Source organism: Rattus rattus, chromosome 4, assembly GCF_011064425.1.
Source record: "Rattus rattus isolate New Zealand chromosome 4, Rrattus_CSIRO_v1, whole genome shotgun sequence".
In the NCBI taxonomy this organism is placed as follows: domain Eukaryota; kingdom Metazoa; phylum Chordata; class Mammalia; order Rodentia; family Muridae; genus Rattus; species Rattus rattus.
Genome location: NC_046157.1, coordinates 20,501,178 through 20,515,630, shown reverse-complemented (window position 1 = coordinate 20,515,630; position 14,453 = coordinate 20,501,178). Strand labels below are relative to the sequence as shown.

The 14,453-nt window shown below is 45.0% G+C and overlaps 1 protein-coding gene across 1 annotated transcript in view; it reads left to right on the top strand.

Annotated features, from left to right (window-relative positions):
- Positions 1-14,453, top strand: part of Slc49a4 (solute carrier family 49 member 4) — a 72,997-nt gene that overhangs the window by 30,956 nt on the left and 27,588 nt on the right. The window contains exons 3-5 of the mRNA XM_032900162.1: positions 4,220-4,485; positions 6,319-6,448; positions 10,966-11,074. Of these exons, the coding sequence (XP_032756053.1) occupies positions 4,220-4,485; positions 6,319-6,448; positions 10,966-11,074 (505 nt within the window). The remainder of the gene's footprint in view (positions 1-4,219; positions 4,486-6,318; positions 6,449-10,965; positions 11,075-14,453) is intronic.

Genomic DNA, 14,453 nt, shown 5'->3' with positions numbered 1-14,453 from the left:
ATGATTTCATATTTTAAAATAGAATTTAAGGCTGGGTGGTGGTGGCATATACTTTTGATCTCAGTACATGGAAGGCAGAGGTAAGCTGATCTCTGTGAGTTCAAGGCCAGCCTGCTTTAAAAGAACAAGTTCCAGGACAGCCAGGGATACACAGAGAAATCCTGTCTGGAAAAGCAAAGTGAAAACAAACAAACAAACAAAGACTTTAAGTAAAGAGCACTAGCTTACCCAAAGACGTATGTGCTGCATTTGTAAAGTCAGTCAGTCCCTAGCCTCAGCAGTGAAATCATAACCTGGGTCTGGTAAAGTAGGGCTACACTCAGGATGCAAATGTCCCAGGCACTGTGTGCCTTGACTCTCTTGGCCTGGGCCTACTGCCCTTATTTGCAAATGGAGAACCTTCAGACTGAGACCTGTAGGAGAACAGAGGGGTCTGTGGGTAATGGCGTCACTTGGGATTCTGATTTCTAGTCTTCTGATTTCTTCCGCCTTAGCTGTTAGTTATGTGACTGAAACTCCACTCAGTGCTTTCTAGAGAAAGGGAAGTTATAAAATTATAGGTGGTATTTTTCAGTGTGTTATTAACCTCTCAAGGAAGTAGGTCTGAAATTTTAGTTACAAAAATTTAAAGGATAAAACATGTTATTTTTGAGTAGGAACCACTTGTGAATCATAGGTATGCGTTCCATGGTTCCATATTCTTTGAGAATATCGAATAGAACGAGGAGTGCAGCTGTGCACAGGTGCCAACCACGTGTCCCTAAGGTCATGCCATCCACATGTCCCTCAGGGCTTGTCCTCCGTGCTGGGCATTGGGAGCCACAGATAACCAGAACAGTCAAGGACTCAGCAGACCTCTTATGGCCAGGGCCTTACTGCAGGCCCTGGGAGTGCACAGCCTTGTCCCTGTATCCCAGGCTGTGTGTGTGGGAAGGACCTCAGGATCTTACTCTTCTTGCTGCTCACTATGGAAACCCTAACTCCATCCCATATTTCCACCGTGGAGGGATAAACGGGGCTCGCCGAAGCCAGGTAAGGGGGAAACGAGCAAGCGTGTGGGAGGAAGGGAGCAGCAGCAGTTAGCTGAGTGGAGGCTGGGGCACACAGAACACTCTGGAAGCCCTGGGAGGAAAGAGGCAACACAGCTGCAGCTCACAGGCCTGCACAGGCCCAGTGCACAGACCCCACATTTCACCCCTCCAGTTACCTAGGACAGCTCCCGACCATCCTTGTCAGAAACAAGTGAGTCTCAGCTGTCCTACCCCCTGCCACGTACTGCGACAGTGATGTCATGGTGACCTTTACACCCTCAACATCTTTGGTAACAGCATTAATGGTGAGCATGGTGGAGACAGTACATGTGTCACAGCAGGGTTGTAGAGGACAGTCCATTGTCCCCTTTTGCTTTGTGGTTCCCAAGGGTCAGACTCTGGTTGTCAGGCTTGGCGGTAAGCACCTTAACCTGCTGAGTGCCTTGTTGGCTCTCACTTTGCATTTTTGCATTGCTAAATTAAAATTTCAAAAATATTTAAATGGAATTGATCTCACATGTGCATTTCAATGACTTGAGGGCTCTAAACAGTTTAGCCGTGCACGGATCATACATAGACAGGTCTGTGGTGAAAAAGACATCACGTGGTAGCATTGCTGTGGTATCCAGGGATCCGCTGGCTTTAGAGCAACTATCTGGACACATAAACACTTTGAATTCACTTCTTTCTTTCTCTCAGAAAATGATTTCCCTTACACTAGAGATCTTCATTTTTCTCATTGTTGAGCCTAGCAGTATGGATTGATGGCATTTGGAGCTACTTTCCCTCCAAGCAGCCTGTGTGACATCCGTGGGGATGGTAGACCCGCTTTAACCTCCTGGTCGCTCAGCCTCTGCTCAGGCCCTGCCTCCCCCATTCATCATTTCTTTCTGCATTCAGGATTTTTTTTCCTGAATGGTTTACGATGCCACTTAGAGAGAGAGAGAGAGAGAGAGAGAGAGAGAGAGAGAGAGAGAGAGAGAGAGAATATGAATAAGGATGAAACCAACATGCTGCTTAATAAGCACAGGTAGGAGACATTCACCTGTGGGTCCCTTCCCTTTCTTTCCTAGACTTCTGTGGACACCTACCTGGCTTTTTTTTCAGGATTGCTCCCTGGATTCTCTCTCCTCTGGCTCTCTCTCTCTCTCTCTCTGTGTGTGTGTGTGTGTGTGTGTGTGTGTGTTGTTGAGTCGGAGGATGAAGGTGACAAGGGTTTGGTCAGTAAGAGGTAAGCATACTAGGTAGCCAATTAGGAAAAAGTTCAGGAGAGCAGTTGAATGGAAGCTGGTGTGACTGACCGTCACTGACCTCAATGCCGGAGCCGGAGGCAGAGCGGCAGGCCTCACTGTGAGGCCCTAGTCCAGTTCTCACACGCTCCAGAAAGAGGTCTGGTGAGGCAAAGGTTCCAGGAGCTCACTCGGCCTTGCAGATGCTCAGGAGATGCAGAGTCTAAACTTACCTTCTTGTTCTACAGAGGAAGTGGGATCTCAGTGTCTGGGGCCATTCGGACGTCTAGTCACAGAGCTCGCCTGCGCAGACAGTGATACAGGGCAAGTCGGGGCTCTTGGTCTCAGCAATAAAAACTAAGTGTGGAGTGAAGTAGAGACGTAAATTAGTGTGTAAAGCCCTGGAGCCGGCTAGCTGAAACACCTCGGCAGCTGCTTGGAGAAGAGGAGGGGAAGTGTGGCCTCTACTGCTGGCACAGTGGCCACACAGAGTGGCAAGGACCACACGGGAGGAGGGGGAGGAGGGAGGGAGGGAGGGAAGGAGGTTGGTTGGCTTTAGGAAAACAGAAGTACAGAAGTACAGAAGCCCAGAGGGTTGGGGTCGGTGTATGTAGAAAGAGATGAAAACAAGGAAGGAAAAAAGTCACTCCCCTTTGGATAATTCAGAAAAGCTGGCAGACCGACCATCCTACATGGCTGCAGTCTTCTGAGCCAGTGTATGAGCAGGGGAGGAAAAGTACAGTACCTTGTTAAAGACCAGTGACTCTGCCTGTCTCTTGTGGCCTAAGGAGAGTTCCTGTGCCTGGGTTGCTGCCCAGTCAGGGACTGAGCCTGCCCAATTGAAGCTGTAGGTCCCCACCCAGGCCGGCCAGCGCCTGCTCTGTCTGACATCAGAAGAGTCTTGATTATTACTTTGTGTATGGATAGATATAATCCTAATTCCTGGCATGCAACAGGTATGAAATACTGAGCTCAGCTGTATTGTTTTCTAGCAAGCTGTAGTCTACTGGGAAAAAACAACGCATTTTGAATCTAATTTTCAACTTGCTTTGTTAGCACCTTGGCAAGTTTCTTCTGAGCCGAGGCTCTCACATTTCAGCAAATTGAAACAATAATAGGGCAAATGAACCAAGTGTCTTAGTCACTGTTCTACTGCTGTGAAGAAACGCCAAGACCATGGCAACTCTTACAAAGGAAAGCATTTAATTACTATGGGGCTGGCTTACAGTTCAGAGGTTTAGTCTGTTGTCATCATGGCAGGAGACATGGCGGTATGCAGGCAGACTTGGTGCCTGAGAGGAGCTGAGAGCTCTACATCCAGATCTGCAGGCAGCAGGCAGAGACACTGGGCCTGGCTTGAGAATTTGAAACCCCAAAGCTCACCCCCAATAACACATTTCTTCCAGCAAGGTCACACTTCTAATAGTGCCCTAGTAACCAACACATTCAGATCTATGAGCCTATGGTCGCCATTTCTATTACCACCACACCAAAGTTTGCAAGTCCTTAGTTTGACTTGAGTAAATGGCGAGCTAAGTATGTGTGCTCTCCCTCCAGAGTCAGCGTGCCATTTAGAAAGTACACCAGCTCACCTTTTCAGAATGTCATATTCTTTACCCTTGTGTGTGTGTGTGTGTGTGTGTGTGTGTGTGCATGTGTGTGTGCATGTGTGTGTATTGTTGTAGTTAAACTGTTGTTTGGTTACTATCCTTTCATTTAGAAAATGCTTGGGCTGGAGAGATGGCTCAGCGGTTAAGAGCACTGACTGCTCTTCCAGAGGTCCTGAGTTCAATTCCCAGCAACCACATGGTGGCTCACAACCATCTGTAATGGGATCTGATGCCCTCTTCTGGTGTGTCTGAGGACAGCTACAGTGTACTTATATGTAATAAATACATACAATGAATAGAAAATGCTTGCTTCAAATGTCTCACACCCTTACAACTTTTCTAATTCCAGATTAATCCATGGGGGGCAGATACTAAACGGACTGGCAGGTCCGACTGTCATGAATGCAGCGCCGTTCCTCTCCACCACGTGGTTCTCTGCTGACGAGCGAGCCACTGCCACCGCGATCGCTTCGATGCTGAGCTATCTCGGTGGAGCATGCGCGTTCCTCGTCGGGCCCCTGGTGGTTCCGGCGCCCAATGGGACAGCACCACTCCTCACTGCGGAGAGTAGCAGGGATCATATCAAAGACCGAATCGAGACTGTGCTATACGCAGGTACTCTGGAGTTGTGTTTTCCTCTTGTATGCTCTGGTTTCTGTTCCAGTCAGTGCTCTCTAGTTCTGCTGTGCCAGGTCACATCAGAGACCTCTGAGGACTGACAAATACACGATCTCAAATGCACTTTCATTGTATTATATGGATATGCCTGTTTGAAACAACCATTCCTAGGAAAGCACTAAATGTAAAAAAGTCTTGGTTAATTTTACACTTTTAATCCACTTACAGTAAAGCACTCTAGAGCATATATTCTTGGGTCTTCTCTAGAATGGCATCTATGTAGAAAATGAAATGTCATGCTTGAGTAACGTTAGCCAAGCATCTGGTGGTGGTACTCAGCCTGTTTCCTCCCATTATTGGCCACATTCTTGTATCTTATTAACCCCAGTCACTCACAGTTTATTCTTCGTTGCTCTCTGTCTGTCAGTCTGTTAACCATGCTGACCTTTCTGAACAACCTCTTACATCCATCCCCTTGTTACTGTGAGTCAGGCCCTGTACCCACTCCTATTAGATCCTTTCTGTGCCTCCCCCCATATGCCCGTGTCTTGCTCCTTGTTTATAGTTCTTTGCTGTACCCAAAGCACTGTGCTCAGCCCTGAAAACTGGTGAGATCAGTACTGAGACCACTGTAGTACAAACAGGGACATAGGAGGTGGGGGACCCTTCTCCTAGGTGTAGGGAGCCGTCGAAGGGTTAAGGGAAGCTCTACCAAGGGCACCATAATGAGCAGCATTGGGCATTCCATAGGCATTCACCAGATGTTCAGATAGGTTAGGGTGGCCCATGCAGGGGACCTGAGAGGGTAGGGTGTGACCCCGTTTTGAAGTGGCCCTGGTGGTATACGTCAGGAGCAAATACTTAAGAAGTTGTACAGAGAAGGGACTGGATTATGCTGAAGTGTGCCTTGACCAGCTTGCTACGAGTCAGACTCCTCGTGCATACTTGTCTGGGTGGGTTGGGATTGACGTGGTTCCTGCTCAGCAGTGGTTATAGGCAGACACAGGCACAGAACAGAGTGGGGTGCCATGCTGAGTGCCCCGACACTCCCAGGCCGCTACAGCAAGCTTACCCAGATTGTGGGCATGCGTGCTGTGGAGTTCTTTAGAGATGTGGGGTCCAACCTGGAACCCGAGGGTGGGAGGAGTTAGCAGAATCCCCAGTGGGCATCAGAAAACGAAGAGACAGAGCCGTGGAGGAAAACTCCAGTGAAGAGAGGCTGGCGCGGTTAGACAACTGGAAGCATAGGTGACTTAGACCGGGTGAGCATCAGTGAAGCCATGGGAAGCCTCCAGAACAGGACAGACCCCGGAGTTACCTGGTGAGATTGCATTCCGGGGTGGCGTAGAGGGAGTAAAGCTGAACCCGGGAGAGGGGAGACCATTTTCATTTACACTGCGTGTTTATACGCTCAGTCTCTTCGTTTATTTTCAGTTGCTTCCTTTTCTCCTTTAACTTTCCTGTGCAGTGTGTGAATTGAATCAGACGTCTTCTCCATCAGACAGAACCCTATCCTTTCTGGTGCCCTCCCATATTTCTTCTTTCCTAGTTTGTGCTTATTAGAGTCATCTGAGGCTGCTCGAATCTCTCCTACAGGGTTTGGGTGGGCTTCAACCTTTGGCGATCTGGCACGAACCGGCCCCTCTGTGCGTCTTCGTTCGTAGCGCGCCTCCTACTGGTGGCCTAGGGAACTTAGGGGTACACACGCCCAGCCGCCACTCTGTGCTGGTGTAGGCACCACATTTTGCTTGTCTGTGTTGAGCGAGGTATTAAAAAATAAATGTTGACAACTGTATCGTGGGCAACTCTTCGCTTTCATTTTTCTTTCAGAATTTGGAGTTGTCTGCCTAATATTCTCTGCCACGCTCGCTTATTTCCCGCCCCGGCCTCCGCTTCCTCCCAGCGTTGCTGCTGCCAGCCAGCGGCTGAGTTACCGGAGGAGCTTTTGTAGGTTACTAAGGTGAGTAGACTCCGGGAGCAGCTGTGTGGCTGTGGCTGTGTATTCTGTGTGTGGGAGGAGGGGGGCTGTCTGTCTGTCTGTCATGGGGGGTACAAATGTGCCACAGACCATGCATGGAGGTCAGAGGACAATAAAAACAGTTCTCTACTCCACCTTTATGTGGGTTCCAGGGATCAAACTCAGGCTGTCAGCCTTGCTGGCTGGGCAAGTGCTTTACCCGCTAAGCCATCATCTGCCCCTGGTTCTTAATGTTCTAGGGCAGTATTTTTCAGCACTAATCAGATTGGAACTAATTCATGCTAATATTAATTAAAATACTAATTATTTAATTTTCTATCAGAAATATATGTTGAAAACTCATCCCACACCAAAATGTCATTCAGTTTTACTCTATCCACATTCCATATAGAATATTTAAATTTTTAAAAATATTTAAGAAATTAGATCTCTTAATTTTTATAAATAATTTCTGTTACATAGAAATTTATACCATATAGTTTGTGAAATTATAGAATTTTCATATTGTTATATTTTTTCCTACCATTTGGGTTCTTTATTATGTGTTAACACACATTACAGAGGTGCTAGTCAACACAAAGTAAAAAATTGATATCTTTATCATCTAAAGCCATCTCAGTGTACCCCCTGTTTAATCTCTCCCTTGCCCCCGTGGTAAATTCCTTGCAGTAAAGAACTATATCATGGTATCCTCTCTATGAGTACCCAGGTCACATATATCATCATAAAAGTTTTTAGTATCTCACTAAGGAATGTTAGAAGGGAATAAGTAAGATTCATTTCGGTAGCATGTTTTGTTCAGCCATATATATCTAAGCATTATCGTGACATGCAGTCAGTATTAAACTCAATAATAGCATATTTACTGTTACTGCTTTTAGTGTCTACTGCGTGTTTGCCTTTGAACACATCTCAGTTTGGACTCTGTTTTCGTTATAAATAGTTGATATATATTTAAATTCCATCAGATTTATTGTTGAAAAGTACTCATTGAGCCATATTTCCAATGTTTTACTTTTTATCTGGAATTAAAACTAAATCATTGTATTCTCATACCTTGACTGCACAGGTCCCTTATGTTAAAGGAAAGGTCAAGTCTTTAGTTTTTTCTCTTAATTTTAAACAAAATTTCCATAGCTGAAATAATAATCTTACTATTTTGTCATCTAAACGTGCTTTTCTTTTTGTGCAACAACCCCAAAAGCCTTTCATAGCTAGCCCAAGTCCATGTTCAGATCTGTCAACAGCAGTTCATCTATCTGTTATCATCTATCATCTATCTATCCATCTATCTATCTATCTTACCTATTTTCATCTAAGTTCATCTTTTTCATCATATGTTCCCACACACATACACACAATAATTAAATAAATACAACAAAAACTATTAGTTAATTGGGGTCTGCAGCATACATTTGCAAGGCGAAGGTTTAAATAACAGTACTTTAAATATTATTTATCAAGGCTTTTCTCAGCACAGCCAACAGCAGAACTGACTCGCAGTGGGAAATGCGAAGCCCAAAAGGACATTATGCTGAGTTGCAAATGAATTGCTCTGACAGGATGACTTTATTCCTCTGAGCAGGATGTCCCTGGCAGGGCCACTCTGTGTCTGCCGAGGGGTGGATTGTAGTCTCCTCGTGAAAGGCCACGCCAAGCCTGTGCTGTGTCTTAGTTTGTTTATTTAGCATGGTGACCTACTGTCTCTGGATTTGCAAAGAACTTTAGAAATTCTTACTTCTTATTCTGATTTTTAAAATGTTTTTGATTAAAAGGAAAAGCTGCCTCTCTAATTTGCAATTTCATTATCTGGATACAGGAAACCCATCAGCAAGTGTCCTCTAGAGTCCAAGTGTCCACCATGCCATTCCATTCTCTTAAAATGCCTGTGTAACCTAAGAGACGGCTTGGTGACGGCTGCTGGTTCTGTGTGAGGGTTGAACCCGGTCCCTCAGAGCACGCCAGCACTTTATCCCTTTACTTTACGTCCATCTGTGTTTTAGATTCCCTACCCCTCATTCCCCGCCCATGTCTCGGGTGCGTTCTATGAGCATGTCTTTCCCTCTTGGCTTTTGTAAACCACACACACACACACACACACACACACAAAGTTTCTCATGGATCTAGTCTCAGTTTACATCATTCTGTTTGGATGCTTTGTTTTTGAGACGGTGTCATTTTGCTCAGGATGACCTTAAACTCACTCTGTGATCAGGATTGACATCGAACCTCTGATCCTCCTGCCTCCGCCTACCTAGTGTCTCCATCTCTTAAGTGCTGGGATGGCAGACATGGACCACAGTGCTATAGAGCTGAGAATCATGCTTAAGACCTCATGCCTGTACCACAGGAACGGCATTTTAAGCTTTCGGTTGTAGAACTTATAATATGAACATACAGAATAATACAGTCCCTCTCCACTTCCGAGAACCCCATGCCAGCGGTCACAGATCACAGCCACCTTGTTTTATCTCCATTTGCTTCCCTCAGTTAACGTCACCCCAGTATATGCAATATATGTTAGAATATGCATGTTGAAAAGACCGAGATAAGATTGTACTATGTCACCCAAACTTTGCTCAAATTCTGGATCCATTTGCCTCGGCCCCTATTTAAGAACTGTTTTTTAAAGATAAATGTAGTATCATCATAACTCCAAAGGCCCTCACAGCAACTTACTATCATTTGCACTTTCTTTTTTTAAGTTTTCTTTAATGATTTATTTATTTTTATTTTATGAGCTTTGCTATTTTGCCTGCATATATGTGTGAGGGCGTCAGATCCCCTGGAACTAGAGTTACAGACAGTTAGGAGCTGCCATGTGGGTCCAGGGAATTGAACCTGGGTCCTCTGGAACAGCAGCCACAGAGCCATCTCTCTGGCCCCAAGTGTTTACATTTCCTGTTGCCTCATGAGGTTTTTTTCAGTCTTACTTGAATCAGGATCTAGATTAGGGACAAACCTTACATTTGGCTTGAATTCCCAGTGGACGTCACATTATCAATAGTTTGTAATTATCTGATTTCTCCACTATGACAGCTATGAGCTTTTTTAAAAATTTATATTAGGTGATAATTAATAGGTTTAGACTCTCATCTTGTGATTTGTGGCTTTTAGGTTTCATCTGCATAAGGTGCTCTCCGGAGTTTTGCCCAATTTTTAATGGCAGCTCTTAAATGGTTTGCATATTTTAAGTATAAATCTCTGGTGATCTAAACATTTTCAAGTGTCTATCCCTGGTCTGCCGTCTGCCTAATACTTTTTGTGTATTTTTAAAAATTATTGTCTGTTGGTTTTCTCTTTCTCTTTTGTTGTGAGCCAGTGCCACAGTGTCCCTGCTTTGGCCACTTGGTTTGTCTCCCTATCTCAGGACAAGGGCTTCCATGTCGAGTTTTTTTAAAGGGTGACTTGCTTTTTAAGAAACTTTATTTTTCATATTTCTTAAGTTTCTAGAAAAAATACAAGCAAGATTTTAGTTATGACTACATTGAATTTATAGATTCATGTGGGCTAAGTATGGACAGTCCATCTGTGTGGATTGTTTCTGTTCTCTTAGTTAGGTTTAAGATCCCTCCTCCCCCCCTTCCTCCTTCTCTCCCTTCCTCCCTGTCTATCTTTGTTTCATATTAATCCCTGGACTTCCTGGTTCATTCCTAGGTGATGTATGGGTTTTCTTTTGTTTTGATTTTTTTTTTAAAAGATGGATTCTTGATCTGTAACTCAGGCTGTTCTGGAAGTAACCATCCTGCCTCAGCCTCTTAAATACAATATAGCACATAAGTACAGCACAGCAAACACTGGGGATTTTAAGAACTATAAGTAAAAAGAACTATAAGTAAAAAGTGTGCAATTTCTTGGTTTTTGTAGCTTTCATAATATATATTAATCATAATATTTCCCTTCCTCCAATGCATCTCAGGTTGTTACCCACACTCCTCCCCACCCAACTTCATATTCTCTCTCTTATGGAAGCCAAACATAAAGGAAAGGAAAAGGAAAAGGAAAAGAACAGACAGACCAAGGGTCCGTTTGTGTTACCAGCTGTTTCGGAGTGTGACTGATATTATCCTTTGTGACTCCACTAAAGAAAACTGGTTTTCCCTCTCCCAGCAGACATCATGTACATAGAGCTTCTTGGGTGGGGCATGAGACTTTGTGTCCACGCCCCTCTCGATGCTGGATTCTGTGTATATTGAAGCTGGCCAGGTTGTGGGCGTGCTGCCACAGTCTCTGAGTTTGTGTGCGCATCTGTCCTGGTTCCCTGGCTCTACCAACTCTGGCTCTCACACTCTTCTACCTACTGACCCTGAGCTCAGGGCTGTGATAAAATCATCCCATGTAGGCTGGGTGCACAGAGTACATCTTAGAAGAAATGAAAATGCTAAAGAACCTCAAGTTTATTAATAAATGGATACACACCTCCAGTTTCAAAATGACTTAAAGTATTTCATGAATAGTTTAAATTCTTCGTTTTAAATTTGTAATGTTGTCTTTTGCAGCAATTTGAGGTTTTTGATGATTGCTTTAGCATACGCAATACCACTGGGTGTGTTTGCTGGCTGGTCTGGAGTTCTGGACTTGATTTTAACACCAGTGCATGTTAGTCAGGTAAGTATTTGTGTCTGTGTGTATTGTCAGTGTTTTAGCTCATCTGATTTATAAGTAATGGGTGATGTATTTTGGTTTTAGCTTCAAAGATTAGGTAAAGTGTTGTCTAAATCATTGTTGCAAGAATCAGGATTCCTGTGGGACAGTTGAAAACTTGATTTTCATCATCAGCGTGAGTTTCGCATCTCTTTGGCTGCCTTTAATGCTGACAGACAGAAGAGAAAATACTGATAGACAGAAGAGAAAAAGTCTTAGTTTTGTTAACTTCATCCTTTATCCTTGTTTTAGACTTGATAAAGTAATTACAAACCATCATCCGATAGATTGCTATTCCAAGTACTTTCTAGTCTCAGAATTAGGATGCCTCCTTTTTATAAAACTACCATGGTGGGGTTGGGGATTTAGCTCAGTGGTAGAGCACTTGCCTAGCAAGCGCAAGGCACTGGGTTCGGTCCCCAGCTCTGAAAAAAAGAACCAAAAAACAAAAACAAAAACAAAAACAAAAAAAAACCATGGGCCAGCAAGATGGCTCATGGGTAAAACCATGATGATCTGAGTTCGATACTCAGAACCCACATAATACAAGGACACGTAATCCTTGTGTCTAATTCTCCACATTGCTCTCCAATCTGCACTTACGAATGCACACGCACAAGCACACGTGCACACACAAGCACACGTGCACACACATACTCATGTGCACACGTGTACACACAAATGGGAAAGAATACCCATGAAATTAAACTGTCCACCATGCTTGCTGCCTTTACTGCAGTCTTTTGCTTCCAGACGGCATGGTAGGAAAGACAGATAGAGACCCATCGCCATCGTTCTGTGAGTGAGCAGTGCTGCCGTCTGCTTCCAGTGAGCATTCGGCTTATGTCCCACTCTCCGCTGTTACGGCAGCAGGCCGGCGTGACCGTTCGCATGCACTGTTGTCAGTGCTCCTCCCGCACACCCCCTTTGCTTGTGTGTCTAGGAATGACTGCTGCTTTTCACGCTTGCCTCCTTTGACAGGCAATGTAAATCCCGTCCGAGGCAGCCATATCCGTTTACAGTCCTGTCAGCAGCAGCTGGTGCTTCTCCTGCTCCACGTGGACAGAGCATGTGGTCATGCAGCAGTGTTTGCCGCCTTTTCATGGACTCACTGGGGACTGTGCCTTGTGTGCATCACAGGGACATCTGGACTGTCCTTTGCAACTGTTAGCGGATATTTGAACATCCTATTCTGTGATTACCTGTTCAAGTCTCTTGCCCACTCTTCTTGCTGAATCATAGAGAAGGAGGCTCGCTGGTAGATAGAGTGGGGTCATTCCCTCCTGCCCCTGCAACCCTGGCTGAGAAATGGCCTGCACACCTAGCGCTCCCCGGAGCCGGCCACAGGGCGGGAAGTAGAGCCTCGACAGCAGAGGTGCAGTCGCAGTAGGGAGCCAGTACAGCAGCACCCCAAAACTTCTTCTCCCCACTACTGAAAATTAAATTTCCAGGGTCTCACATAGGCTAGGCAAGGGCTCTACTACTGACATGAAATCTCAGCCCTCTTGAAACAGGGTCTCGCTAAGCTGTCCAGGTCTGGCTTTGAATTCGCTCTATAATGCAAGTAGGCTTTTAGCTTCCAGTCCTCCTGCCTCAGCCTCCCTCTATCTGGCCCTATAGGCTTATGCTGTCAAGACAGCTTTCATGGATATTAAGTGCAGAATGAAGAGCCATCCCTGTGGACAGATTTGCTCTGTGTGACCCACCATAGCAAAGCACACAGCAAGCCCTGAAGACCACAGGCCGCTGTGACGGCGTGGCCCTCCCTCCCAGTGAGAGGCCCGAGTCTCTTTCCTCCTCTGCTATAGTCACACCCAGGGCTGTCCTCACAGTGCAGCCTGTCAGACAGAAGTCACCCACATAGAGGACAACTGGAGAACGCGTAATCAACAGAATCCAACTCTTCAGTAGTCTAGGTGTTAGACTTAGCGAGGACTATATTACAAAAGAAAGAGAAAAAAAATCCTGCTTGCTCCTAATTCATAAGTGTCCTGTGTTCTCTTGGGAAACAGTACAGTAGCCATTAGGTGCATATGGCTGTTTGGTATGAATTTCAAGTAATTGTTGTTGTTGTTGTTGTTGTTTTTTTGCTTTGGTGTTTTTGAGACAGGGTTTCTCTGTGTAGCCCTGGCTATCCTGGCTGGCCTCAAACTCAGAGGTCTGCCTGCTTCTGCCTCCCAAGTGCTGAGATCAAAGTGCACCACCACTGCCCAGCCAAAGCTTCAGTAATTTAAATGAAGTTAAGTTACATCTTCCTTACCTTTGTTCCTAGACTCTAACCCTCAGTGGCCTGTTGGAGTTTTGAAGGTTTCTGGGTTGGTTGAGCTCCAGAATGAGATAGAACTGTAACTTTCCTTTCTTGTCCTGTCTGTTTAGGATTTTAAAGATTGAGAGGTTTTTTGGTTTGGTTGGTTTTGAAACAGACTCTCAAGTAGGCGCAGCTGGCCTAGAAGTCGCTCTGTTGCCAAGGATGATGTTAAACTTGTGGTTCTCCTGCCTCTGTTGGCAAGCGCAGAGGTTCACTTGGCTTATGCACTGCTGGGGGGCAACCCAGGCCCTTTTAGGCAACCACTGTCCCAACCGAGCCATGTCCTTAGCATCACCATCAAGGTTCTGCTGGTATTAAAGCAATTCGGGACATATTCTCTTTTCCTTTAATCAAAGAGTTCGTATGAGAGTGTGGTTTGAGGTCCAGGCATGATGGTGTGTCCTCTAATCCTGGCACTCAAGTGGCAGAGGCAGGTGAATCTTTCCAGGGCGACCAGAACTGCACAGAGAGAACTCGTTTCAAAAAGGAAAAGTAGATTTAAAAAACAATTATGGGTTTGATCTTTTGTTCTTCTCTAAATATTTGATAGACCTTACTGTTTAGGCCATTTACTTTTTGGTGAAAAAAATTGTTTTAAATATTGAATCTTGTTTCTTTCACATTACAAAATTTGGTCTGGAGAGACAGCTCAGCAGTTAAGAGCACTTGCTACTCTTCCAGAGGACTCGGGTTCAGTCACCAGCTCCTACATGGCACCCCAAAACCATCTACAATACAATTCCAGTTTCAGGGTTCTTCCAGCTCCCTGGGCTCTGCATACATATGGTGCATATTCACGAGAGCAAACACACAAGCACACTAAATAAAAATAGAGTTTTTAAAAGGCGATCCTACATTAACATTTCAGTAGGCAATTTTTTTAGATTTATTTATTTATGTTACATATATGAGTACACCGTCGCTGTCTTCACACACACCAGAAGAGGGCGTCAGATCTCACTATACATGGTTGTGAGCCAACATGCGGTTGCTGGGAATTGGCTCAGGACCTAACCACTGAGCCATCTCTCCAGC